At 49.1% G+C, this 26,187-nt stretch overlaps 1 protein-coding gene across 1 annotated transcript in view; it reads left to right on the forward strand.

Moving 5' to 3' along the window:
* ARHGEF6 (Rac/Cdc42 guanine nucleotide exchange factor 6) overlaps positions 1-26,187 on the forward strand; it is a 793,672-nt gene that overhangs the window by 299,199 nt on the left and 468,286 nt on the right. The window contains exon 10 of the mRNA XM_069212447.1: positions 15,366-15,504. Coding sequence (XP_069068548.1) covers positions 15,366-15,504 — 139 coding nt within the window. The remainder of the gene's footprint in view (positions 1-15,365; positions 15,505-26,187) is intronic.

Below are 26,187 nucleotides of genomic sequence, written 5' to 3' on the forward strand. Positions count from 1 at the left end.
CTTCTTGTCTTCTTGTCTTCTGCCTTCGGCTCTTCTGCCTCCTCCGTCCTCTTCTCCCCGCGCCTGCCCTCCTGCCTCATCCCCCTCCCCCACTCGCATCCCCCATCTATCTCCCCTATCTAACCGTTCACTTTCTACCTCCCTCACTCCTCCTATCTACCTATCTCTCCATCTCTCTATCCCACTATCCAACTCCCTCACTCTCTACCTCCTCCTATCTTCCTATCTCTCTATCTTTTTCCCTATCTATCGATTTCTCTATCTACCTTTTCTCTCTACCTATTTCTCTATCTCTCCCCCCCTCCCGCCACCCCCTCTATTACCTATCTTCCTATCCCCTCACTCTACCTCTCACCCACCTCTACAACCCCCCTCCCCTATCTTCACAACCCTACACCTATCTTTCTCCCTAATCTCCTAAACCTCCTAACACTCTCCCCCCTCCACCCTTAAACCCCCCTCCCCCAGCTCTTCTCACTCTACCTGTCCCCCCCTCCCTCGCGCTTTCCCGCCGCGACCTCCTGCACGCCCCCCAGCTCCCATTCGCCCCCAGCTGACCCCTCCCCCCCCACCTCATATGGCGGCCGCTGCGCGACAGTGGTAGCGACCCTTGACCCAAGGGTAGGTCGCTCCCCCTGCCGCTGCAGCTCCTCCAGGTTCCTGATTTCCTGAGACCCACCTCACAGTAAGTACCCCCCACCTCCCAGCCCCTCGTTCTGCCCCGCGCTACTCACCCTCTCTCCTGCTCCTGCTTCTTTTCCTCTTTTCTTCTTCTCTGTTCTTCCTCCTCTCTCCTCGTCTGTATTCTTCTTCTGTACTTCTCTTCTCCCCGTCTTCTCTCCTCTTCTCTTCTTCCTCATCTTCTGCTGTGGTCTTCTGCACTCTGTTTCTTCGTTTTTTGTATCTTCCTCCGTGTTCTTCTGTGTTCTTCTGTGTTCCTCTGTCTTCTTCTGTCTTCCTCTGTGTTCTTCTGTCTTCCTCGGTGTTCTTCTGTCTTCCTCTGTGTTCTTCTGTCTTCCTCGGTGTTCTCCTTTCTTCCTCTGTGTTCTTCTGTCTTCCTCTGTGTTCTTCTGTATTCTTCTCTGTTCTTCTGTCTTCCTCGGTGTTCTTCTGTATTCCTCTCTGTTCTTCTGTGTTCTTCTGTGTTTCTTCTGTTCTTCCGGTCTTCTGCTCTTCCGGTCTTCAGTCCTTCCGGTCTTCTGTTCTTCTTTTCTTCTGTTCTTCTTTTCTTCTGTTCTTCTGTTCTTCTTGTCTTCTGCCTTCGGCTCTTCTGCCTCCTCCGTTCTCTTCTCCCCGCGCCTGCCCTCCTGCTCCTGCCTCATCCCCCTCCCCCACTCGCATCCCCCATCTATCTCCCCTATCTAACCCGTTCACTTTCTACCTCCCTCACTCCTCCTATCTACCTATCTCTCCATCTCTCTATCCCACTATCCAACTCCCTCACTCTCCACCTCCTCCTATCTTCCTATCTCTCTATCTTTTTCCCTATCTATCGATTTCTCTATCTACCTTTTCTCTCTACCTATTTCTCTATCTCTCCCCCCTCCCGCCACCCCCTCTATTACCTATCTTCCTATCCCCTCACTCTACCTCTCACCCTCACCCACCTCTACAACCCCCCTCCCCTATCTTCACAACCCTACACCTATCTTTCTCCCTAATCTCCTAAACCTCCTAACACTCTCCCCCCTCCACCCTTAAACCCCCCTCCCCCAGCTCTTCTCACTCTACCTGTCCCCCCCCCTCCCTCGCGCTTTCCCGCCGCGACCTCCTGCACGCCCCCGCCCCCCAGCTCCCATTCGCCCCAGCTGACCCCTCCCCCCCCCTACCTCATATGGCGGCCGCTGCGCCGCTGGCGCGCCAGAGGCAAGCCCGTCTGCGCCCGTCCGCGCCTGGCCCGCGCCCAGCGCCACGACCCCTGGTCCCCATCTCTCCCAAGCCCCGCTGATCCGCTACGACCCCACCACCCTCCATGCCCTCAACCCAGGACGCTCCAACACCTGCTTCCAAGCTCACCCCAAACGCACCCATGGACCCTTCGCCTGCAACTCCTGCAAACGCATCTTCCACCACGCAACAACTACGACCACAAGCCCACGCGCCATCAACCACCTCAAGTGCATCCTAGTCAACGCTCGCTCCGTTCACAAACACGCCGTTGAACTCTGGGACCTTCTAGACTCCACAGCACCGGACGTCGCCTTCATCACGGAGACCTGGATGAACGCCTCCTCTGCTCCAGACATCGCCACCGCCATCCCCGAAGGCTACAAGATCTCCAGGAAAGACCGCACCAACCAAGTAGGAGGAGGTATCGCCATCGTCTTCAAAGACTCCATCAGCGTCACCACCTCCACTGAAGACTCCCCTCTCGCCGCTGAACACCTGCATTTTCAGATTCGCACCGACCCGAGGACCACCCTCAGAGGATCCCTCGTCTACCGTCCTCCCGGACCTCGCGCCCCTTTCAGCGACGCCATCGCCGACTTCATCTCCCCGCACGCCCTCGACTCACCGGACTACATCCTCCTAGGCGACCTCAACTTCCATCTGGAACAAAACAACGACCCCAACACCACCATCCTGCTCGACAACCTCGCCAACCTCGGCCTCAAACAACTGGTGAACACTGCCACCCACATCGCCGGACACACACTCGAACCTATCTTCTCCGCCAGCAAACACGTCTTCTTCAGCCACGCCTCCGCCCTTCATTGGACCGACCACAGCTGCGTCCACTTCACATTCCGACGCAAGACCCGCCACCTCCGCACTCAACCCATCCCTCGCCGACAGTGGAACAAGATCCCTGAAGAGCAACTCTTCTCCGCACTCGCCGCCAACCAACCCACCCTCACTACCGACCCCAACGACGCAGCCCTCAACCTCACAAACTGGATCCCCAACTGCGCAGACAACCTTGCTCCCCTCAAACGCTCGCAGCGACAGAACAACACCAAGAAACCCCTCTGGTTCTCTGACACCCTCAAAGAATCAAAGAAAACTTGTCGCGCACTTGAGAAAGCCTGGCGCAAGGACCGCACCGCTGACCACATGACCGCCCTCAAGAACGCTACCCGCGAACACCACCACCTGATCCGTGCTGCCAAAAGGAATTTTTTCACCGACAGACTGGACAAAAACAGCCACAACAGCAGAGAACTCTTCAGCATCGTCAAGGAGTTCTCCAATCCCAGCGCCAACGCCAACGCCGTCACGCCATCACAGGATCTATGCGAATCCCTCGCCACTTTCTTCCATCGCAAGATCAGCGACCTCCACGACAGCTTCGGACACCAGACCCAACCAAACACCACAGAACCCACATCCCCGACCATCACCCTCAACAACTGGACCCACATCAGCACGGAAGAAACCAAATCCATCATGAACTCTATCCACTCCGGCGCCCCTTCGGACCCCTGCCCGCACTTCACCTTTAACAAAGCCGACAACATCATCGCCCCGCACCTCCAGACCATCATCAACTCTTCTTTTTCTTCTGCTACCTTCACCCAAATGCTGGAAACACGCCAAAGTCAACGCCCTACTAAAGAAACCTACGGCTGACCCGAGCGACCTGAAAAACTTCCGCCCCATCTCCCTTCTGCCTTTCCCAGCCAAAGTAATAGAGAAGACCGTCAACAAACAGCTGACCACCTTCCTGGAAGACAACAACCTGCTCGACCCCTCACAGACCGGATTCCGAACCAACCACAGCACTGAAACCGCCCTCATCTCAGTCACAGACGACATCAGAACCCTGATGGACAACGGTGAAACAGTCGCCCTCATTCTTCTCGACCTCTCGGCTGCCTTTGACACCGTCTGTCACCGCACCCTAATCACCCGCCTCTGCTCCACCGGGATCCAAGACCAGGCCCTGGACTGGATCGCCTCCTTCCTCGCAAACCGCTCCCAAAGAGTCTACCTCATCTCCGTTTCGCTCAGAACCCACTGAGATCATCTGCGGCGTACCTCAAGGCTCATCACTCAGCCCAACACTCTTCAATGTCTACATGAGCCCCCTCGCCAACATCGTACGCAAGCACGACATCATCATCACCTCCTACGCCGACGACACCCAACTTATACTCTCCCTCACCAAGGACCCCGCCAGCGCCAAGACCAACCTACAAGAGGGTATGAAGGACGTCGCAGATTGGATGAGGCTCAGCCGCCTAAAGCTGAACTCTGAAAAAACTGAAGTCCTCATCCTCGCCAACACCCCGTCCGCCTGGGACGACTCCTGGTGGCCCACGGCCCTCGGCACCGCACCGACCCCCGCAGACCACGCCCGCAACCTCGGCTTCATCTTGGACCCTCTTCTCACCATGGCCAAGCAAGTCAACGCCGTGTCCTCCGCCTGCTTCCTCACCCTCCGCAAGATCTTCCGCTGGATCCCCGCCGACACCAGAAAAACCGTGACCCACGCCCTCGTCACGAGCCGCCTGGACTACGGCAACACCCTCTACGCCGGGACCACAGCCAAACTCCAAAATCGCCTACAACGCATTCAAAACGCCTCGGCCCGCCTCATCCTCGACGTACCCCGCAGCAGCCACATCTCCGCACACCTGAGACACCTGCATTGGCTCCCAGTCAGCAAAAGGATCACCTTCCGACTTCTCACCCACGCACACAAAGCCCTCCACGACAAGAGACCGGAATACCTCAACAGACGCCTCAACTTCTACGTCCCCACCCGCCCCCTCTGCTCCTCTGGCCTCGCACTCGCCGCCGTCCCTCGCATCCGACGCTCCACGGCGGATGGGAGATCTTTCTCCTTCCTGGCGGCCAAGACCTGGAACTCCCTCCCCACCAGCCTCAGGACCACCCAGGACCACTCCGCTTTCCGGAGACTCCTATAGACCTGGCTGTTCGAGCAGCGATAACCACCCCCTTTGTCCCTAGCGCCTTGAGACCCGCACGGGTGAGTAGCGCGCTTTATAAATGCTAATGATTTGATTTGATTTGATAATAGGGCATAAAGAAGAGCATCAGTAAACTTAGGCCCTCCTTATGACGCTGGCGGTGAGTGATAAAGTGGCGGTAATACCGCCAACAGGCTGGCGGTAAGTTCCGCCAAATTATGACCATGGCGGTGATAACTCCCATAGACAGCCAATGTACCACACCAACCTCCAGGGCGGAAACAGCACTCACCACAGCAGTAGCCAACAACAGCCAGACGGAAGACAAAGTACCGCCCATCATATTATGACACAGGAACCTCCACCTTTTCCGGGGCGGTACAAACACCTGGAGGAAACAGAGCTCAGAAGTAAAAGTACTCACCATTGGAGACACAGGGAAGAACTACGCCGCCATGGAATCCGAACTGCAAGTTTTTCCGATGATCTTCTACATATTGCTCCACCTGGAACACCAACGCTGACGAAGACGACGACGGTGAGTACAGCCCCCTAGCACACGAGGGAGGGAGGAAAACGAGAGTGACACACACACGCACGACACACACCTGACCTACACACCACACAACCAGCTGCACACGAAAAACAATGGCACATGACACATGGCATAATAAAATATGGACCAGTTTGCTAGAGTACTGACAATTTATTAGCATAGCAAAACCCACCACACAAACCAAATATATTTACAGATGTACATAAAGAGCCAATGCCCAGTCCAAAGTCATAAGGGCACACAAGGCCACAGGGCAAAGTCCAAGGCCCAACCTGTATCCTGACACATCCGTAGAGAACACTGCAAGGGCATCATTTTGCAAGTGGGATGGCACCTCGGGGGGGAGCACCTCAGCCGAATACGGGAACTTACTAACTGGATCTGGAGGGGGCAACATGCCCATTGCTCTGTCCTGGGGAGTGCAAGGCCACAGTCTCTCAGGTGGGTGACTTTCCCTCTGGTTCTGGAGGGGGCTTGATGCCCATTTCTCTCTGCTGGGGAGTGCAAGGCCACAGTCTCTCAGATGGGTGACTTTCCCTCTGCTTCTAGAGGGGGCTCGATGCCCATTTCTCTCTGCTGGGGAGTGCAAGGCCACAGTCTCTCAGGGGGGTGACTTTCCCACTGCTTCTGGAGGGGGTTCCATGCCCATTTCTCTCTGCTGGGGAGTGCAAGGCCACAGTCTCTCAGGTGAGTGACTTTCCCACTGGTTCTGGAGGGGGCTCGATGCCCATTACCCTCTGCTGAGGAGTGCAAGGCCACAGTCTCTCAGGTGGGTGACTTTCCCACTGTTTCTGGAGGGGGCAACTCGCACAGCAGCCCCTGGAGTGTGGCCTACATGGCGTCTTCTGGCAGTGATGTGTGCACTGCGGTGGTGGATAGAGGAGCCTCCTGGGCAGCCTCTGCACTCTCTGATGGCTGCACTGTGGTGGTGGATGGAGGAGCCTCCTGGCAGCCTCTGCACTCTCTGATGGCTGCACTGTGGTGGTGGATGGAGGAGCCTCCTGGGCAGCCTCTGCACTCTCTGATGGCTGCACTTCCTCAGCTGACGGTGGGGCCCAGTGACATCTGGTGGTGGCGTAGAGTGCTTTGTCTCCTCCTGTACATGGGGCGTGGATCCCTTACCATTCTGGCAGGGGTGGATGGGTTCTTCCCCCCCTCTGCCTGGTGGTGCAGGCTCCTTCCCCTTCTTCACAGGTGGTGCAGGCTCCTTCTTCTTTGCAGGTGGGGCAGGCTCATTCCCCTTCTTTACAGGTGGTGGAGGCTCCTTCCCCTTCTTTACAGGTGGTGCAGGCTCCTTCCCCTTCTTTACAGGTGGTGCAGGCCCCTTCCCCTTCTTCCCTGGTGGTGCTGGCTCCTTCCACGATGGAGGTGTGGTATCTTTACCACCACGAGTACGTGGTGCTACCACTGTCCCCATGGACAGTTTGGCTTAGGTGCTGGGCAGTGTCCTTGGTACCCTTCTCATACGGTCAGGGGGGTAAGGAAGAGGTCAAATTGGGAAAGGAAAAGCTTTTTAGGGACGGCAGGAGGAGGGAGGAGTAATGGAAGTGTAGCATGAGGGAGTGGTTGTTGGAGGTGTATGTCTGCTGGACGTGGGTGCAGGTGCATGGGCAGTGCTGAGGTGGATGGCTGTTGGGTGTGTGAATGCTTGCGTTTGTGTCCTTTAGGAGGGGAGGACAGACAGGGTGGGAGAGGACACAGGGGACGCGTGCATGACTGTTGTGGAGGTGTCTGCCAGTGAGGTGTGTGTTCTGCTTAGTGTGGTGATGCTGGTAGTGGATGTTGATGTAGTGCATGCAGTTGTGATTGTGGACATGACTGGAAGGGAGGTGGTGGAGGAGGAGGTGGAGACAGTGAAGGCAGTGGATGTTGTTGTGCCTGCAACTGTATGGGGTTTGCGTGGGTGCTTGTGGGATGAAGTGTGGCGCTTGTGTTTGCCTGTGCCACTCTCTGGAGTTTTTCTGGTGTGCATGCTTATCTGTATGTGTGCCTGGGATGGGTTGGGGTTGAGGAGAATGGGACTGGGAAGTGGGAGTTGGAGGGGAGACAGTAAAAACAGGGACAATGGCTGCCATCACAGAGGAGGCCAGAGCCTGAATCAATCTCTGTTGGGCTTCCAATACACTGTGGATGCCCTCCAGGAATGTGTCCTACTGGTTCCCTCGGCGTTGGTAGACACTGCCTGCTGGGTCTTATGGGATGCAGCTTCCTCTGCCGCCGGTGCCCCTGCTCCTCCGCCAGATGATGCTAATGCACACAAGGACAGGGTGACAAATCAAAAAAAGGTGGGGGGAGACAAAGGATACACTTGGTCAATGACTGCACCAGCACCACTATTGGCATGCACATCACCGTCCCACACAGGGAACAGGCTTAAGCACTATGCATTGCACTACCAGTGATATGGCTAGTCAAGGCAAGATGAGGACCACACACCACCATCTGCAGCACACTTGGGACCCATGATGCCCTCCCTGAAATGGACTACTAACAAGCTAGGTTACCTGTATTTGCCATGCAAGCATTACCTTAGAGATGATCCACGCTGCAATGTCTGGCCTGGCCCACTAACACACATCCATCACCCGGATACCACCCCATCAGCCAAAATATGTAATGAAAACCACTGTACTCACCCCCCTTGTGGCTGACATTTCTGGGTTGGTGGGGGGTAGCGAGGAAACAGGCCTATCGACAGTTCTTGTGTCACAGGTTAAATAGGCACATACTTCGACATTTACACTGCCCCAATACATAGGTGCACCATGTGGACTGATGTTGTGGTTTAGTTGCTCAAATTGTGACAGCCTACTCACTCTGGTGTCCCTTAGATACCTATCGCTGCGGATGAATAGGCGATGGAGACATAACCCCATGTACAGACCCCTGGTGGACTTAGCTACAATGGAGAACAGGCATATAATACTCATCTATAGACTGGACAGGGCCACAATCACAGAGCTGTGTGCCCAGTTGGAGCCTGACCTGATATCTGCTATGCATCATCCTACTGGGATCCCTCCCTCTTGTGCAAGTGCTATCAGAACTCCATTTCCTGGCGGCAGGTTCTTTCCAAGTGACAGTGGGCTTGGCAGCAGGAATGTCACAGCCAATGTTCTCAATCGTGCTGGCAAGAGTGTTGTCTGCCCTGGTAAAACACATGTGCAGCTACATAGCTTTCCCCTAGGTGGAAGATTTGGCCACTGTGAAGGCCGGATTCTATGCAATGGGACATATCCCCAGTATTATTTGGGCGATTGACGGAACCCATATTGCGTTTGTCCTCCCCGCCAGAATGAACAGGTATACAGGAATCATAAGAGTTTCCACTCCATGAATGTGCAGATGGGTTGCCTAGCAGACCAGTACATCTCCCAGGTCAATGCTAAGTATCCTGGGTCGGTGCATGATGCCTTTGTCATGAGGATTAGCAGCATCCCAAATGAGATGGCCCAACTACAAAGGCACAGGGTGTGGCTGATAGGTGAGCCTTGGTCCCCACCTAGTGTATGTTGGTGTATGCCTCTGTGTTAACCTCATGCAATAGTGTGTGGCTAAATATTGTCCCTCAATACCTGCAGGTGACTCTGGCTACCCAAACCTATCGTGGCTGCTGACCCCTGTGAGGAATGCCAGGACAAGGGCTGAAGAACGTTATAATGAGGCACATGGGCAAACCAGAAGAATCATTGAGAGAACCTTCGGCCTCCTGAAGGCCAGGTTCAGGTGCCTCCATCAGACAGGTGGATCCCTGTGCTACTCACTCGAGAAGGTCTGCCAGATAGTCGTGGCATGCTGCATGTTGCACAACCTGGCCCTCAGACACCATGTACCTTTTCTGCTGGAGGGGGAGACTGGAGATGCCCCTGTGGCTGCAGTAAACCCTGATGACAGTGAGGATGAAGAGGCTGAAGATGAGGATGAGGACAGCAGAACCACAGATATCCGTCAGTACTTCCAATGACCCACAGGTGAGTCAGTGCAACTTCACATTTCAATGACTATTGATGTATTCTGTGTGGCTGTGGCATGATGGCATTGCCCACTTTTTACCTCTACTTACTGTTGCCTATGGATTTTCATTTTACAGATGTTAGTGCAATGACAACTGTGTACTGATGTGCTGACTACAGCCAGCTACAGGTCATTATTTCTATGCTATCACACTCTACAGTTCATTTGCAACGGATATTACTGTTTCCATTAATACACTGTTTCAACACATAACATACAAGTATTTGACTTGTGTTCAAGGGTGTTTATTGTAGTGCTAAAAAATTGAGGGGAAGTTCAATGGAATGGAGTGATGATGGAGGAAAGTCCAGGGTATTGTTCCAGTCTGTAGCACAGGATCAGTGTCCAAGTGGCCATAAGAAGTGGAGCAAAGGCAGTTCAAGGTGGACAAGCTGACAGTGTGGGACACAAGGGGGACAATCAGAAGAGTCTCCTTTCCTGGCGGTGGTCTTGGCAGTTGTCTCTGGCTTTTTCCTGGGTCGCAGGGAACGTTTGGGAGGTGGTTCACCTTCTGCCGGGGGAGGGATGCTGGTAGCCTGTGGGTCCTGTGGCGGGGCCTCCTGGCCACTAGCGACAGCGGAAGTGGAGGGCTCTTCAGTTGACTGGCTAGTGGTAGGGGCCCGCTGATGTGCTGTTGCCTCCCTCATGATGTTGGCCATGTCTGCAAGCACCCCTGCTATGGAGATCAGGGTGGTGTTGATGGCCTGCAAGTCCTCCTTGATCCCCTGATACTGTCCCTCCTGCCACCGCCTGTTCTCCTGCACGTTGTCAAGGATCTGGCGCATCATGTCCAGGGAATGTTGGTAGGCTCCCAGGATCTCGGAGAGTGCCTCCTGGAGAGTTGGTTCCCTGGTCCTGTCCTCCCCCTGGCACACAGCAGTCCTCCCAGTGTCCCTGTTGGCCTGTGCCCCTGTCCCCTGAAGGGTGTGCCCACTGCCATTGACCTCAGGTCCCTGATTGTCTTGGGGGCAAGGTGTGGCCTGGGATCCCTGTACAGTTGAGCACACTGCTGATTGATGTGTCCTGGGGACAGAGGTGTGGGTATGCTGGGTGGGTTCTGTGGTGTTGGATCCTGATGGGGGTGGCTCTGTGGTGGACTGTGATTGTGCTTGGGTGACCGGCTGTCCAGTGGTCCCTGATGGGCAAGGTAGGTCATCCAGATGTCTAGAGTTACTGTCATCACTGGGGACATTTTCTGTTGGGGGACTGGATAGCCGTGGCACCTCCTCTCCACTGATATTGGCTGGGGTACCGATGGGGATGTAAATGGTGTATTATGCTTCATATTGTACATCCCTGGCTTCCTCTCTATTGTTGGTGTTGCTCTGCCACCTTTTGCTTGTGTATGGTGATGTATTGTGGGAATGTTAGTTTCCCTATGCTGTGCATGCTTTAGTGATTGGTGTCCATGCAGGGCTGGTAGGAGTGTCCATGCATTTGTATGGCATAGAGGGCTTGGCTTTTGGGGTTCGTCATATGTGTAGGTGCAGTGTGTGGGATGTAGTGGAGTGATGGGAGTGAGGGTGAGGGGGTGTGATGGCATGCCGGTATGGGGGGTGATAAGTGGTAAATGTTGACTTACCAGTGTCCAGTCCTCCAGCTACTCCAGTGAGTCCCTCAGGATGCAGTAATGCCAGTACTTGCTCCTCCTATGCTGTGAGCTGTGGGGGAGAGGGTGGGGGTCCAACGCCAGTCCTCTGTATGGCGAGCTGGTGCCTTGCTGCTATGGAATGTACCTTCTCCCATAGGTCGTTCCACCTCTTCCTGATGTTTTCCCTTGTTCTTGGGTGCTGTCCCATGGCGTTCACCCTGTTCACGATTCTCCGCCATAGCTCCATCTTCCTGGCAATGGCAATCTTCTGTACCTGTGCTCCAAACAGCTGTGGCTCTACCCTGACAATTTCCTCCACCTTTACCCTTAACTTCTTCTAAGTGAAGCGGGGGTGCCTTTGTGGTGCCATGGGTGTTGTGCGGTGTGTGTTGGTGAGAGTGTGTTGAGTAATGCGGTGGGGTGTGTGATGTGGAGTGCATGAGAGATGTATGGTTGTGAGTGGTGTCTGTCTAGTTGTCTCTGTGCTATTCGTGTCAATCTCCTTGCAGTAATTTTTGTTGGTAAAGGGTTGTGGGTAATGTGGGTGGGTGTTTTATAGTGGGGTGGGTGGGTGGGTGTGGTGTGTGCATGCTTGTCAGGTGTATGTTTTTCGTATTGTCCAATGTATTGTTTTGTATGTGGGTGTCCATTCTGAGCGCGGTGGTGTGTACCGCCAATGGTTTACTGCCTTTGAATGTCCACTGTGGTGATTCGTGGGTCATAATGTGATGGGCATTGTTCTGTTGGGTGTTTGGGCCGCCACTTTTGCATTGACCTTTAGGCTGGCGGATTTGTGTATGTGGCTGTATTCTGTCGGATTATTGTGTGTGTGTCATAATATGGGAAACTGATATTCGCCATTGCGGCAGAATGTTGGCGGCCATCACCGTGGCGGTAAGCTGCATTTACCACCAATGTCATAATAAGGGCCTTAGTCTTGCCCCACTTGTAGAATTTCCCAGAATAGCCATCCTTCCCGGGTGCTTACTTGTACAGCAAGTTGGCCCTTATCATTTTTTCCCTTTGTAACTTCTTCCTTCAGAAGCTCCCTGGCTTATTGGGATAATGTTGGTAAGTTGAAGACCTGAAAGAAATGTGTTTCACTTTCCAGGTCATCCCTTGTCTCAAACCTGGAAAGCTTCCTATATCACTTGGTAAAAGTATCTGAAATTTCTTCAGGGAAGCACACCAGTCCCCTTTTTTGATTGCATACTTCGTGGGATTGCCATTGATGCCTCACACTGTGGGGGCTTGGAGCCAGGAGACTTCAGACCTTCTGTCCATGTTCATAGTGGCAGCACTTGAATATGTGCCATGTATATTCTGATTTTGACATAAACAATCAATTGGGCCATTTTGGCTTTGTCAAGCTCTTTTTTTATTTTCGTTTGAAGGATCTGCTGTATAGATATGCTAGTGTTTTATAGAATGCTCCAATGCTGTATGCTTTTCTTTCTTCCTTTTATTTGACAGAGCAGAATCCCACATCACTTTTCCCTGGATGGTCGCCTTGCTGGCCACCTAAGAACCTGCAGTGAATTAACTGACTTACCATAGTGCTCCAAGTGATTACGGATATGGACCCTCAGCTGCACTTTCTCAGCAGCTAGCTTGTAATGGGAGACAATAATTTGATATGGTTTTAGAGGGGTAATCAGCAGACCACAGTCCAAGTCCAGCATCAATATATGATGAGCCAAGATAGACCCTTCTGGAATGTTGCAAACAGTTACATAAGGTGTAGCAGTGGGTGCGATAAGAAATTAGTGTATTCTCGACTGTCTCCCATTAGCAAAGGAAAGGAAAGTGTATTCTCCACTGAGTCTGTGAATCTCCAGGTGTCCAACAGGCTACGGTCACTCATGTCTTCCCTCAGCATCGCTTTGTCATTGGCATTGTGGGCATCAATTGGACTGATCCTGTCAAGAACCGGATCCTGTGCTAGATTCCAGTCCCCTCCCATGAAACTCATAGTCATGCTGAATTCCGAAAGGCCATTTTCATTCACTGAGACCACTCTGTAAGGCCTTTGGGACATTCCATCAGGAGATAGCTGATAGTAGTCCCATTTACAGTAAATAGAAGACACAGACACCAGCCACTGTTGAAGAGACCTAAGAGACAGGGTGGTGATTATCAGTTGATGAAGGCTTGGGGGGCAAAGGAGGGGATCTGATACGAGAGATGCTGTATGTCAGAAAGGAGCATTATTGACAGTCTTGACAGAAGTGCACCATTGGATAAAGTAGAGTGATAGAGGAAAGAAAGAAAGAATAGGCAGTGGGGGAAGAGGCAAAGCATACATGTCCCATGGCAGCAGGACAGATTGGTGAGCCATACAATAGGGAAGGATGAGATCCTAGACCATGGGGGAGCTATATCACCCAAAATGGAGAGGCAAACAAGATCGACTTTCTGAAAGTCACCCACTAACACAACTTAGTCTCCTGTCACTCTAAGTAAAAGGATATAGTGAGTGAAGAGAAAAGGTGTGCAGGTTGTAAATGTACTATTTTCTGGGGTTCACAGAAATTCTCATCTACCCGCGCAGAAATGTGCTAGATGTGTGTTTCCATTCAGATTCTAAGGAAAATCGTGTGACTTTCTTATCAATGTACATTCTCTTTGTGCTGAGAGTTCCATACATAGGAGCCCTTTTGCAAACACACACTTTCGTTTTCTCCCTGAGGAAAATGTTTTTCTTTCATGGAGAACCAGTTTCCCACTCTCCCGCCAAATCTAGGGTGAATCCTTCCCCGTGCCCATCCAGAAAAGGGATTTCTGCCAGCACTGTATTGGAGTTAAAAATCAACCCTCTCCAGGCTGGAACGCAGAATAGAGGTGTTTGTGAGTATCCGGTTGTTTGTGGCCATTCCCATAGTTCCAAGGCTAACTACACCTGGGAATGCCTGTATCCAAAACCCTTTAGTGGGATTTACAGGTGTGAAGAATTCCACACTCATGGTGGAGATCCCTGTCAACATAAATGGGCTTACACGTGCCCCGAATCCCTTAGTGAGTTCCTCTGAGGCATTAAAAATGTCAAATTTGGTCATTAGCATATATACCAGACGTGAAATTGATTAAGTAAAGAAAACAGTAGTGTGCATGTGCAATAGAAATGTTTACATTAATGATTTGGCCTCTGATGCAATGTTAGCTTATTTGGACTCCACTATATGAAAACCTCTGCTCGTCCAGACTCCTACTTCCACAAATCTCATGCATACAGAAAACCAGATCTGGCAATTGAGCCTTCTCCTACATCGCTGCTAAAGCATGAGAGCCTCCTCCTCACTTCTGAAATTCTGAAAGAAGCTGAAGACCTGGCTTTTTGAGAAGTCACACTAGGCCCTATTTCTGGCTAGACTCACACCTGTTGGCCCAAGATACCCTCACCGGGTGGTGGTGCGCTCTACAAATCTGCATAACATAACAAAACTAATGATTTTGCACTGGTTTCACCCCTTGCTAGTTAATTAGAAGTATGAATCAGTCCATTGATTGGGTAAACATTCTACCTTTTAATTGCACACTTCGGATTTCCCCTCATTTATGGATACCATTCTTGTATTAAGAACAATGTTGAGGGAAATGTCTACATCCATGTGAATGAAATGGCTTACCTGCACCAGTAGTGGAAGTATTCTACTACTATGCGGTGCAGGTGCCGAAGTGATGTGATAATGCACATTGTATTGCTTTGAAGACATTCCTCAGGAAGGAACGAACTATGGGGGTTATTCTAACTTTGGAGGAGGTGTTAATCCGTCCCAAAAGTGACGGATTTACCACCAGCCGTATTACGAGTCCATTATATCCTATGGAACTCGTAATACGGCTGGTGGTATATCCGTCACTTTACCGTCACTTTTGGGACGGATTAACACTCCTCCAAAGTTAGAATAATCCCCTATGTGTTTGCCCGTCCTATACTGCTCTGTAAATGGCCAGCGGTGTTCGCAAAAGGAATGAATGAAAAAATAAAAAGAGACAATGTTACATAATTTTTTCAGATATTCTCTTTGAAATTTTTATCGTCAATGCCTATGGTACATTTTCTATGCCACAGTATTTGAATGGCTTTTCATTGGAGCTTTCGAATCGCTCTCTGGAGTAGCGGGAAGAGTGGATTCGGCATAACTTTAGCCATTTGAAAATTGAGGACGAATGGATACGGTTGTGTGAGAAACTAGATCTTCAGCTACTCTGTAGTTTGGTTTCGACACTCAGTAGTTGAGTTTTCCTAACTGTTACTACGTGGAAATTGCGTTTGTTTGTTTTTGACTGTAGCATTAAAACGCTGTTTATTTTCAATGCTTCCTTTTAGCGAAGAATTGGAGAAATGTATGGAAAATCAAGGAGCAGCCAGCCCAGGGATTCTTATGTTAACCACGAGCCTTAGCAAACCTTTCATGAGACTAGATAAATATGTTACCCTCTTTCAGGAACTTGAGCGGCACATGGAGGTAAGTCGAAATAAATGCAAGTGTTATAAAAGCTGGTACATTTTGTGTGGAAATATTTGCACTTAGCTGTCAGGTTTTGTCATTGTCTTATTGCTAGTTGGTGATCCTACACACTCACAGGGTTTGAAAAGTGCTTCTGGAATCTCAAAACATGCAAGTCCACGTCAGCGATGATCTTGCGCAGTCGATTCCCTTACACTTTACCACAGTTCTTTTTTCCATCAACCAGTAATTATTGAACCCTATTGCGCTGAATTTCATGGCTACTTCTTTAGTATTGTTTCTTCCCTCCTTCGTTCGCAGGTTACGTAATTGCAATTGAATCTAACGTTTTTCTTCTCGTTTCAATTCCTAGATAACTACTACCCTCAAAAGTGCACTCGTTCGTTGTGCATTGTCTGAAAAACCTGGCTTTTTCCCCCGTCTTTGAGCCACAACATGCATTGCTCTTCTTTTAAAATTAAACACACAGTGAGCTCCAGCCAGATTTATGTTGTTTTTTTCTCTATATTGTTTCAGCTCTGGTGTAATTTGATGCACCAGAACCTTTAGGTGTGGTGACAATGTCACCTCCTCAGCTTTTCAGCCCTTCCACTGTTACACAGGCGAAAAATACCCCATGGTTCACATAAGCATGAAAGTATATCTGTCTAGGTTAGGAGGGTAGTTCATTGTTCAGTCATTGGGCCTCATTTTCCCAGGCTCTAGGCACACAACAGTAGGAATTTAGGTACTAAAGAGAAGCACGAGTGCCTACAGATGTATGGGAATTTCCTGCTGAAAGGTTCCGCAAGTTTACAGCAGGTTTAGACTGAATTCCCCATAAGCTTTATTCGCCAAAACTCATTCAAGTTCCAGTATGTCAGTAACAATGTGTCGACGGATTGAGCCCAAGTCTGCTCAAGTTAGTTCTAAATTTGAAAACATTCAACTGATGTTAACCTGACCCCTAAAATAATCACAGACCAAATATTGTTTTTGGTACCATCCCGCAAAGAAGCATATTTCTCATGCATTCACAAGAATAAGAGGAAGAAGTGAAAGAATAAGGTGGGACCCATGAACTTGCACTCAATAGTGCCAGCTCATCCTTCAGCAGAATACTAACCTTGATTAACACATGCTTTCAAACCCATCCTTTTCTCAAGTCAGTGTTAAGCTGATGCGTCAACAAAATATTATCAGTGTTGTGTATGAAGAAGAGTTCTGGGTGGTTCAGCATTTATCAGAGACACAAATTGGGTCCTGTGACGAAGGGAGGCATTCTTAATAAACATGGAGTTCCTCATATCCCCACATGAGATACTCACTGGACAGACTTGCCCTACTGTTAATGTTACTATTGGCTTTTTTCAGAATGAAAATGTAAATGTTCCTTATCTACTACCTTATTATTCTACCCTTCCATTTCCATTTATCACACTCATTACTTCCTTAATCGTATTTCCCTTTTGATTACTCCTACCTTCTCGTCACCTGAACTTAAACCAGTTTTTCACTCTTTGGACTCAAACCTCTACTCATCTCAGTGGTTTCCCCTCTTTCCTCACTGCTGAGTAAGACATTCTCTTGACAGGTATATTAAACCTGAGCATCACCGATTCTGCACTCTTTGACCCCACTTTGCAAGCGAATTCTGTTCGTGCCCTGATACTTGAGCTCCATGCACACCTTAGCCAGTAACACTCAAAAACTCATTCCCCCCTTTCATACACATTACAAGTTTGTTTCACCAAAAAAACCTTAGGTTTCATTTCAACAGTTAATTCAGCATCCACCTTGTCAGCATGTTCAACTTTGGCCATATTGCCTACACCTCACACACCTTTTGCGAAGTGCTACAGTTTTTTTAAAGGTATTTTTATGAAATACCATAAAATGTAATTGACATTTTCATAGAAAATTATTGTAACACATGATATAGTAAAGTGATTGTTGAAAACATCCAGCGAGTCAATTGTTTCCAAGTAATTTGTTGCCATACTTTACATTGAAATTAGTGTATTCTGATGATGCTTCTAACTGTATATCCCTCCTCTTTACAATGCCCCAGGGGCCAGACTGGATCTGGAAGCTTTAAACAGCAATGCTCCTGATTACCAGTAGGTGGCGTCGTGCAGCTTTGTGTTGACTTAGTTCCACCTGAGAAATGATGAACAGAGCCACATATAAGTCCACCCCTGTGCACTGATTTCAATTCTTTCTGTCCACAGCTTTGTACACAGATCCGGAGCTGTGCTCCCACTTTTGTCTTTTCTGTTGACAAGTGTCTATCTTCAAAAACGTGTTTTTCAAATAGAACTAACCAGTGTGTAAGGTAACTATGTCCACTCCAAAGACTAAATAGCTTAAACCTTGTAGGGACTGTTCCAAGCAAATGTCTGTGACAGACCCACACAAAGTAGTTCTCTATTGTCTGTATTCAGGCACTCCAGGTTTTGCAAGGAGTGTTCCACCATGAACCAAAAGAATGTCAGGGATCGTAAAGCAAAGCTGTAAAACACAGAACATCGGTAGAAGAAACCGCCCAATTCCCTCTGTCGCCTGAAGTCTATGGCATGTATCCAGTCCTGCTTTTGAGGCAGCTCCAGCAACTGGTCCCCTTCGTGGTTTAAGTCTTTGGGTAAATCCAAGTCGAAGCAGAAACACAAGAAGTCCAAGCATGAATCAATCATAGCTCCTGAATGCTCCATGGGCAGCCATGTGCTTTACAAATTCAAAATAATGGTAATAATCTTACCACTCTCCACCAGAGAAGTTGCAAGGATTTCAAGGTACCGCTAGCTCCCAAACTCCTTCCAAGAACTGATTCCACAATAGATCCCAATGCATCCCAATTGCCATCGGGACATTTGCGATTTTACAACAGTTTGAGGCCTTTAGAGATGTTATGCTGCAAATCTTTGGCACTCTTCTGGCCCCCTCTGGCATGCCTTCAGACCTCAGGAATCAATAGAGGCCCCCAGTCATGTTATCACTGGCAGATATGTCCTCTGCTCTGTTAGTACCTCCTGAACCTGTCTTGGGTTATGTACTGGCTTTAGAGCTAACTTCCATCCCGGCGCAAAAATTCATGCCAGTTCCTTCAACATCATAGATGCGGTTGCCAGATGAGGGCTTGTTACTGATTTGGCCTTGACTGAGTTTGCATCCCGAGTCCACACCAGCACACCCACTCGGTCTGCCCATGTCAAAGTGGCTTTAAAATGAGCACCTGGCCATCTTTTTGCAAAAAATGAAGACTCTTACCGCCAGAGGGGCCATAGAGAGGATACCCAACTTGTAAATATGGACTGTTTGTTAATCCTGCTATTTCCTGGTGCCGTAAAGGCCTTCATCGTATTTTAGATCTCTGCCCCCTGAATGCCTTTCTGTGAAAGGACAGATTCTCCAGTTTTGGATCTTTTATAGATTCACATGCTTGAATCACTCCCCGTCGTCAAAGTAGGAGTCTCCTCGAAAGGACTTCTTCGAAGAAAAACAACTTGTAACACTCCGAGCCCAACACCAGACGGCGGACTATGCACAGCATGTGAATCTGCAGCGACTAATGCCACGAACAGATGTACACTGGGTAAGTGACATTTTCCATATAGCCTACAATGGCTAAAAAACATTCACGTCAGTAACACATCCCATCATTTATTAAGAATCAGATGTCAGCCAATCGGGCAACAGTACCTTCTTGGACATTCCCCACAGTGAGTAGATTCACTCCCTCATTTTTTCAACTGCACGTCATGTGATGGGAATCTCACTGAGCCCTGCTCAGTTTGTTGCAAATGTATTCCTTTTATAAGGACTTTTCATCAGAAAAAAACATTCATCCTGCACCTGCCCAGATCTGACTACACAAAATATCACAATCAATGAAGAAAGGACTTTTCAGACTTTGTGGAACACGTGGAAAGAAAAGGCTACACTCAGAAGACCCACACAAGGAATGTATTTGCGGTCTCAATGCTCCACTTGAGCAGAACGACTGTGAAATATGTCATATCTTTTCTTCGAAAACACTGAAGGATAGAGAGGGGAGGCTTCTTATATATCTCCAAAAAATGAAATCTAAAGAGGGTCCACTTTCTGAGGAGGATGTTGAGGATTCCCCAACATCAGGGATGAGGTCTGTAGGAGGCTGGCTTAATATATGATGTACTTCTATAGGTGAGGCACCCTGTACTGAGTCCAGGCAAACCTTGGTGACAGTGTCAGAGGTTCTAGATAACCAGAGCTTTTAGATGGCTTGTTGTGGAGAGCAGCCAAGGCTTATGCAGGAGGGTGTAAAGCAGTTGAAAATACCACAAAATTCAGTCAGTGATGTACACACAGGAAAGAACCACACCAGTGTTATAAAAATAGTCTATATTTATTGTAACACACACACTAGAACTAACTTGGGTATATGGCCTAACCAGAGATAATGATCATCCAAAGTATTCTTAGAAAAAGGTATTCACAGGCATATAATAACATGTGCCCCTATGGGGGTGGTGGGTGCAAATCCTTTACTAAGTAAATGGAAAGCAATAGTCACTCCCAACCCAAACTACCACCCAAGGATTCCTAGGACTGGTGAAGCACAGGAACACCCAAGGTAAGTAGATAGGATTCCCAAAACACCCTTCTGCTGAGTTGAAACCTCAGATCAGTGTCACTAGGATAACATGGGGGAAGTCGTAGTTGGAGTTTTCGAGTTCTAGGAACCTTCCCAGAGTAAACCTGTTAGGACAAGTGAGGTTGGATAGTGCCCCCACCCGTGGATACCCAGAACAGAAGAGTACCTACCCCAGGGAGCCCAGGAGCACAGGGGTGAAGTCATCTCGGAACCTCTGATTTAAGTCAGTGGGTACCTCGGTTGTCCAGCTGCTGTTGTGACCCATGGACCAGGTCGGTGGAACCTAGGCATGGATTCCTGAAGAAGGGGACCTAAGGAGAGCGGGGACAGGGTTCAGACCACCCAGAGGTGCCCAGGCGGTGCAGGAGGGCAGTGCCCACCCTTTTTGACAATGCATTCCTGTTGGACGGTGGTCTAAGAAGGGCAGCTGTGGAATCCAGGTAATGCAGGAAGATACCTGGAGTCACCTATGAGGTTTTCCACACCAGTCGTCAGATTGCATGGGGGGGGTCAGTGGTGAGCTGGACCACCAACAAGCTTTGGCAAATTCAGAGAAGCACTGCAAGGAGTTTGAAGGATTTGTGGGGGCCAGCAAGGTCCAGGTGATCCAACCTTTACAGTAGGTCAGGGCCAGCCCTCAGCAAGCAGGAGAGCCACTAGGATTTGATGGCGTGCAGAGCAGGACCATCTGGCAGCAGGCACAGGGAGTAGCAGTGAGGGCTCAACAGCACACCAAAGAGAGTTGCCCATGTGGCAGGAACTGCAAAGAGGAAGCCGTTCTTAGAGTTGGATTGTGCTGGAGGCCCAGGCTTCTTGGAGCTAGGAGGTCTTAAGACTGACGAGCCAACAAGCCTTGGCAATGACAAACAGACCCAATGCTCAAGGATTCTAGCCAAGCTGCTCCAGCAAGGAACCACCGACTTCCCAGTTGCAAGGAAGATAGGTCAGACCTCTGGAGAGCCACAGAACCACAACTGTGTTGTAGAGCTTTGAAGAGTCTGTGGGACAGCAGGATCCACAAACTAGTTGTCATCATTGAAGTGCCTGCAGATGCAGGGGAGTGACTTCTTCACTCCAAGGGAGATTCCTTCCTGCTTTCCTAATTGCAGGCAGAGTCCCTGTGACTCTAGAGGATGCACGGCCACAGGGTTACAGAAGTCTTGCAGAACCTAGAAACTAAGTTGCAGCAGGAGCACTCCTACTGGTTACAGTCATGCTCTTAGTTACAGCAAAGAACAATAGTGGGTCCAGTGTCCAGGCTGCAGAAGTGTCTTTCAGATGGTTCCTGAAGTCTTGCCAATGAATTTAGGGTCCCACCCTCAGGGGAGCCCTCAAGTAACCCAGGAAAGGGGGTTGGACACAAACTGCAGTGACCCACCAATCAGTGAGGGTGTCAGGGACGTCACCCAGCTGGACTAACCAGTCAGATGATGCCAAGGGCCTCTGGTCTTCTTGTTTCTAAGATGGCAGAATCAAGTGGCCAACTGGCAGAACTCTGTGCACCTCCCTAGGGGAGGAACTATTCAGAGGAGTGGTGACCCCCCTGACCTTTGTGTGGTTTTGCACCAGAGCGGGAGCTGGGGGTTCCTGCACTGGAGCAAACTGGTTTATGCAAGGAGGGCACCAAATGTGCCCTTCAAAACAGTCTGGTGGTGCCCAGAGGCACCCCCACCCCAGCCCAGTGACACCTATTCCTAAGGGAGAGGTGGGCAAACCTCTCCTCTACAGGACATCCTTTGATCTGCCTTCCCCTGCCCAAGTAAGGTTCAGAAGCAGGGGGGCAGAACAGTGTCTGGGGTTGGCAGCAGCACGGACTGGCATGCAGACCCTGCAAGGCTGTACAGGCAGACATGGGGGATCCCCTTGGAAACCATCAGAGTACATGGTATCATGCAGCTAGCACTGGACTCTGTGTAGTTGCATGATTCCAACATGTTTGATAGCAAACATGCCAAGGTTTGGTGAAGCCATTATGTAGTTGGACATCTTGTGTTGACCAGTGTCCAATACATACCTTAAGATGGCTTCCCCACACTTACAAAGCCCAGAAAATCGAGTCTGGGGTTTGTAGGGGCACCTCTGTTCATGCAGGGGGTTCCCTCACACTGAGAACCAGACAACCAGCCCTTGGGCTGAAGGGCCTACCTTAGGGGTGACGTATATGGTCAGAGTGCAGTGATCATGATATAAGGCAAACCTTCTATCTGGGGTGAAAGGTGCATGCCCTAGTTCACACAGGGTGAAATGGCAGGCCTGTTCACACAGTGTGAATGCCCCCCCATGGGTGGCACAATACATGCAGCAGCCCATGGGGGACCCATGGTGTACCAATGCCCTGGGTCCCTAACTACCATATACTATGGACTTACATGGGTGCACCATTATGCCAATTATAGGGTGTAAAAGTTACTTACTATCTCAATTTAGGGGAGAGAGCACTGACACTGGGGTCCTGGTTAGCAGGATCCCAGTGTACTTCTGTCTAAACACACTGACATCACGCAAAAAGAGGGGGTAACTATGTTAGAAAGGTGCTACTTTCCTACAAAGCCCAGAAAAAGAGACAGCTCGCATAAGCTAATCCCTTCAGGGTCACCTAAAAAGGCTTTACAAACAACCCTATTATGGGTCACTAGGAGAGTTTATAACATTAGGAGACCGCTCTCACAAACAGAAAAAGGAGAAAGTCTCTTCAGAAAAGATAATATCTGAGCCTACCACTCCTTCACCTAGTCTGGCATTACATTTGCAGAAGTCCTCCTGATGGAATAATCTGTCACATCAGTGACTGGCACGTGATACTTAAAATTCTACACCAACAACAACGTTGACATCAAGTCTAACAGCGATGACTTTGACATTCACATGGGTGACACCGTCAATGACAACAGCATCGACGGCGTCACTGTCAATGACAGCACCGTTGACGAAGAGATCATCGATTACAACACCTTGGATTAAGAAACCATTTCAGATAATAAAGATTACAGTTGGGTCGTCGACGGCATCGTCAATGACACGATCGATGAGAGGAAAATTCAGTCTGACAATTTAAAGGCTGAACACACCTCCCCAAGTATAGTCTCTCCTCTCCCACCAACCGACTTATTGGATGAGGAGGATTTGGAGGATGAAGGGCCTTGTGGAACATCCTATAGACCTTCTGAACGCAATGGTAAATATAAGGGTGAAGATGACGAGAAATACTATAAAGAAGATTGTTATTCCTCCGGTTCATAACAATGTTTCGAAAATCCTACTCCATATGTAGACCAGTACCAACAATATACTGTAGAGATCATCAGCTTCAAGAGGGCATGGTTCACATGCCAGTCACTCTAGTAAATGACTTTCAAAGTGTGTTGCAGGATTAATACAGAAGGTTTCTGGAACCTACAAAGGTTGCAGCTCCTTTACAGCCAACAAAAACACCATAGTCCTCTTAAATGCAAACTCCCTCTATGCGTGAAAGGACACCAACTTTAAACATCACAGTGCCCCCTACCAAAAATGCAGTGACCTTAGACGAAGATAGAGAATAAGAGGAAATTTCTGACAATCGATGAACACCCAGTGAATAGGAAGGCTATCTAATTTCAGCACCATATCCGCTAACACCACAACTCATGGACTTTCCTCTGGGCAACATTGGCAATCTTCATAATTTGATGAAAATGGTGGCAAAGAGACTTTACTTACCATACCACTGATGATAAAATAACTGGATTTTTTTTTATAAAACTGCAAGAAACCTGCTAAAAATTCAGACAGAGCAGTCCATATCATAGATTTTATTTGGAAAGAAGATATAAAAATTATGAAAACCCATCCACAGTTTCTGCTGTGTTACCAAGGGTGGATAAAAAATATAAAGCATTAGAAAATTTGCCGACATGCTTAATTGGTCATCCAAAACCAGATTTAGTAGTAATATAAGCAGTTCAACTCTGATCCTAGAACCCATTCACACCCATCTCCTCACCACCTGATAGAGAAGGCCGGCTCATATAGGAAAATGTTTTTCTACTGTCAGTTTGGCTACTGTTCGAAATGCTAATTGATTGGCTATCCTTGGTCCCTGCAAGAGGCAAATATGGTCAGACATCACCACATAAATAGACCTTTTGCCATAAGATCTAAGAGGGGAAACAAAAAGATCCTACAAGAAGGTGAAAGAACTTCCTCTGAAATGATTGACTGTACGACAACAGGTTTTCACTAACTGCTGGGAGTTCCTGTACTCAGGAGGTAGGGATGGCTGAAAGCAACATCATTCAGAGAATTAGAGGCAGATTAATCAGTGGAGGAGGTGACATCGGCACAAATGCAGACAGGAGTAGGCCCGGACTGAGTATGTTTGGTATCGAACTCTTGCATTTGATTTGAAAGCCGGGAGCTACCAGAGGATCAGAGAGCATCATCAGTTGTTTTAATCCCCAAGCAAGGGAAGCCCTCCAATAGATGTGAGTCCTACTGGCCGATATCGCTGATACTAAAATGCTGAGGAAAGTATTAGCCACAAGACTGTGAGCGATAATCACTGATCTAGTACACCGAGACAAGAATGAGTTTATGCCAGGTAATTCATAACTATATTGCAGAAGTCAAGAAGCTGGGAGACCCGAGAACTAATGTATCATTGGATCCCAACAAGTCATTTGACTCAGTGGAGTGGCCCTGCCTGTTCACGATTGTAGCTAAAATGGGGTTTGGCCTTAAGTACATCAGGTGGATCATACTGCTATGCAATAGACCCAGAGCTACAGTGAATTCAACAACATGGGCCTTACAGTCAACCCACAGAAATTGTCTCTTAATTCTTCAACAGGGATAATGTTCTTGGAAGCAGATCTTAACACAATTCAAGACCAAGCATTTGTGTCACAAGAAAGGTGAATAAAACTCAAGCTCTTAGAGCAGAAATTACTGAAAAGACAGTTTGTTTCAGTTCAACTATTCAAGTCACTCAAGATGATGTCCTCTTGCATTTCTCTAGTACTATATTGCTGCCCTAATATGTGGCCTTTACAAGGAGAGTTGAACAAACAATGGCTTCAAATTCAAAGGTCATTCAACCTCATAATACAAATCACTCCTAATATGAAAATGTCTTTAATCTGATAGAGATATCTAGTTACAGGTTCCTTACTTGAGAATTTCCCCCAGGCATCAGTCTGGATACAGAGATTTTTCTCGAGCAGTACCCCTGCACTCCGTTAAGTGGTGTTGATTCGCTCCGTATCTGTCGCTGGGCGTCGTCTGCGCTGGATATGACACTGCAGGTCCTATATAGGCGCCACCCCAACGCGCTGACATCAGTTCTTTTTTTTTCTGTGCCAGTCAGCGCTGACTCAAATAGTGCTACCCCTCAGACATATTTTGGCTGGCTTTTTTTTTAACTTTTTGCCGAAGTATTTTCTCCTGGTGCATCAAGGATGTCATCTAGGAAGACCGGGTTCAAGCCCTGTGGATCCTGTCATCAGGCGATGCCAGTGTCGGATCCGCACCACGTGTGCCTTTGGTGTTTAGAGCGTTACCATGACCTGAAGGCGTGCTCTTAGTGTTGCGCAGCTGCGCAAGTCGAGGTCCCGGTCAAGAGGAAGGTCCCGGGAGCTGTTGCGGATTTCTTCATCATCATCGTCCCACTCCAGGACCAAGGAAAAGTCGAAGAAAGCGAAACGTTCTTCGACTTTACCTCATCTGTCTGCCGATGAGACAAGGGAGTGGGAGCCGAGTTTCCAGGTGAGGGAACAACCCATATCCAGCTAAAAAAGTTTTATGAGGCCATGTGCCTCATTTTTGGGCAGTCCGACTCCTCTGGAGTGCCTTCGCTCCCCACAAAGTCAGAAGGGTTTGTACCAGCGACTTCGGCCTCTTCTCAGAGAGGCACCCATGAATCCATGCTTGGATCTGGGATGGCATCAGTCGTACCATCTCAAACTTCCCCAATGCCACTGCAGATGCTGTCGCTCCCAGTGCTGCCTGTGCCACAGGGCGGCGCCATACCCATCCTCACAACTGACTCCAACATCATCCTGAGCTTGTTTCTTATGGGCTAGGGTACAGTG

Source organism: Pleurodeles waltl, chromosome 2_1 (assembly GCF_031143425.1).
Source record: "Pleurodeles waltl isolate 20211129_DDA chromosome 2_1, aPleWal1.hap1.20221129, whole genome shotgun sequence".
NCBI lineage: Eukaryota > Metazoa > Chordata > Amphibia > Caudata > Salamandridae > Pleurodeles > Pleurodeles waltl.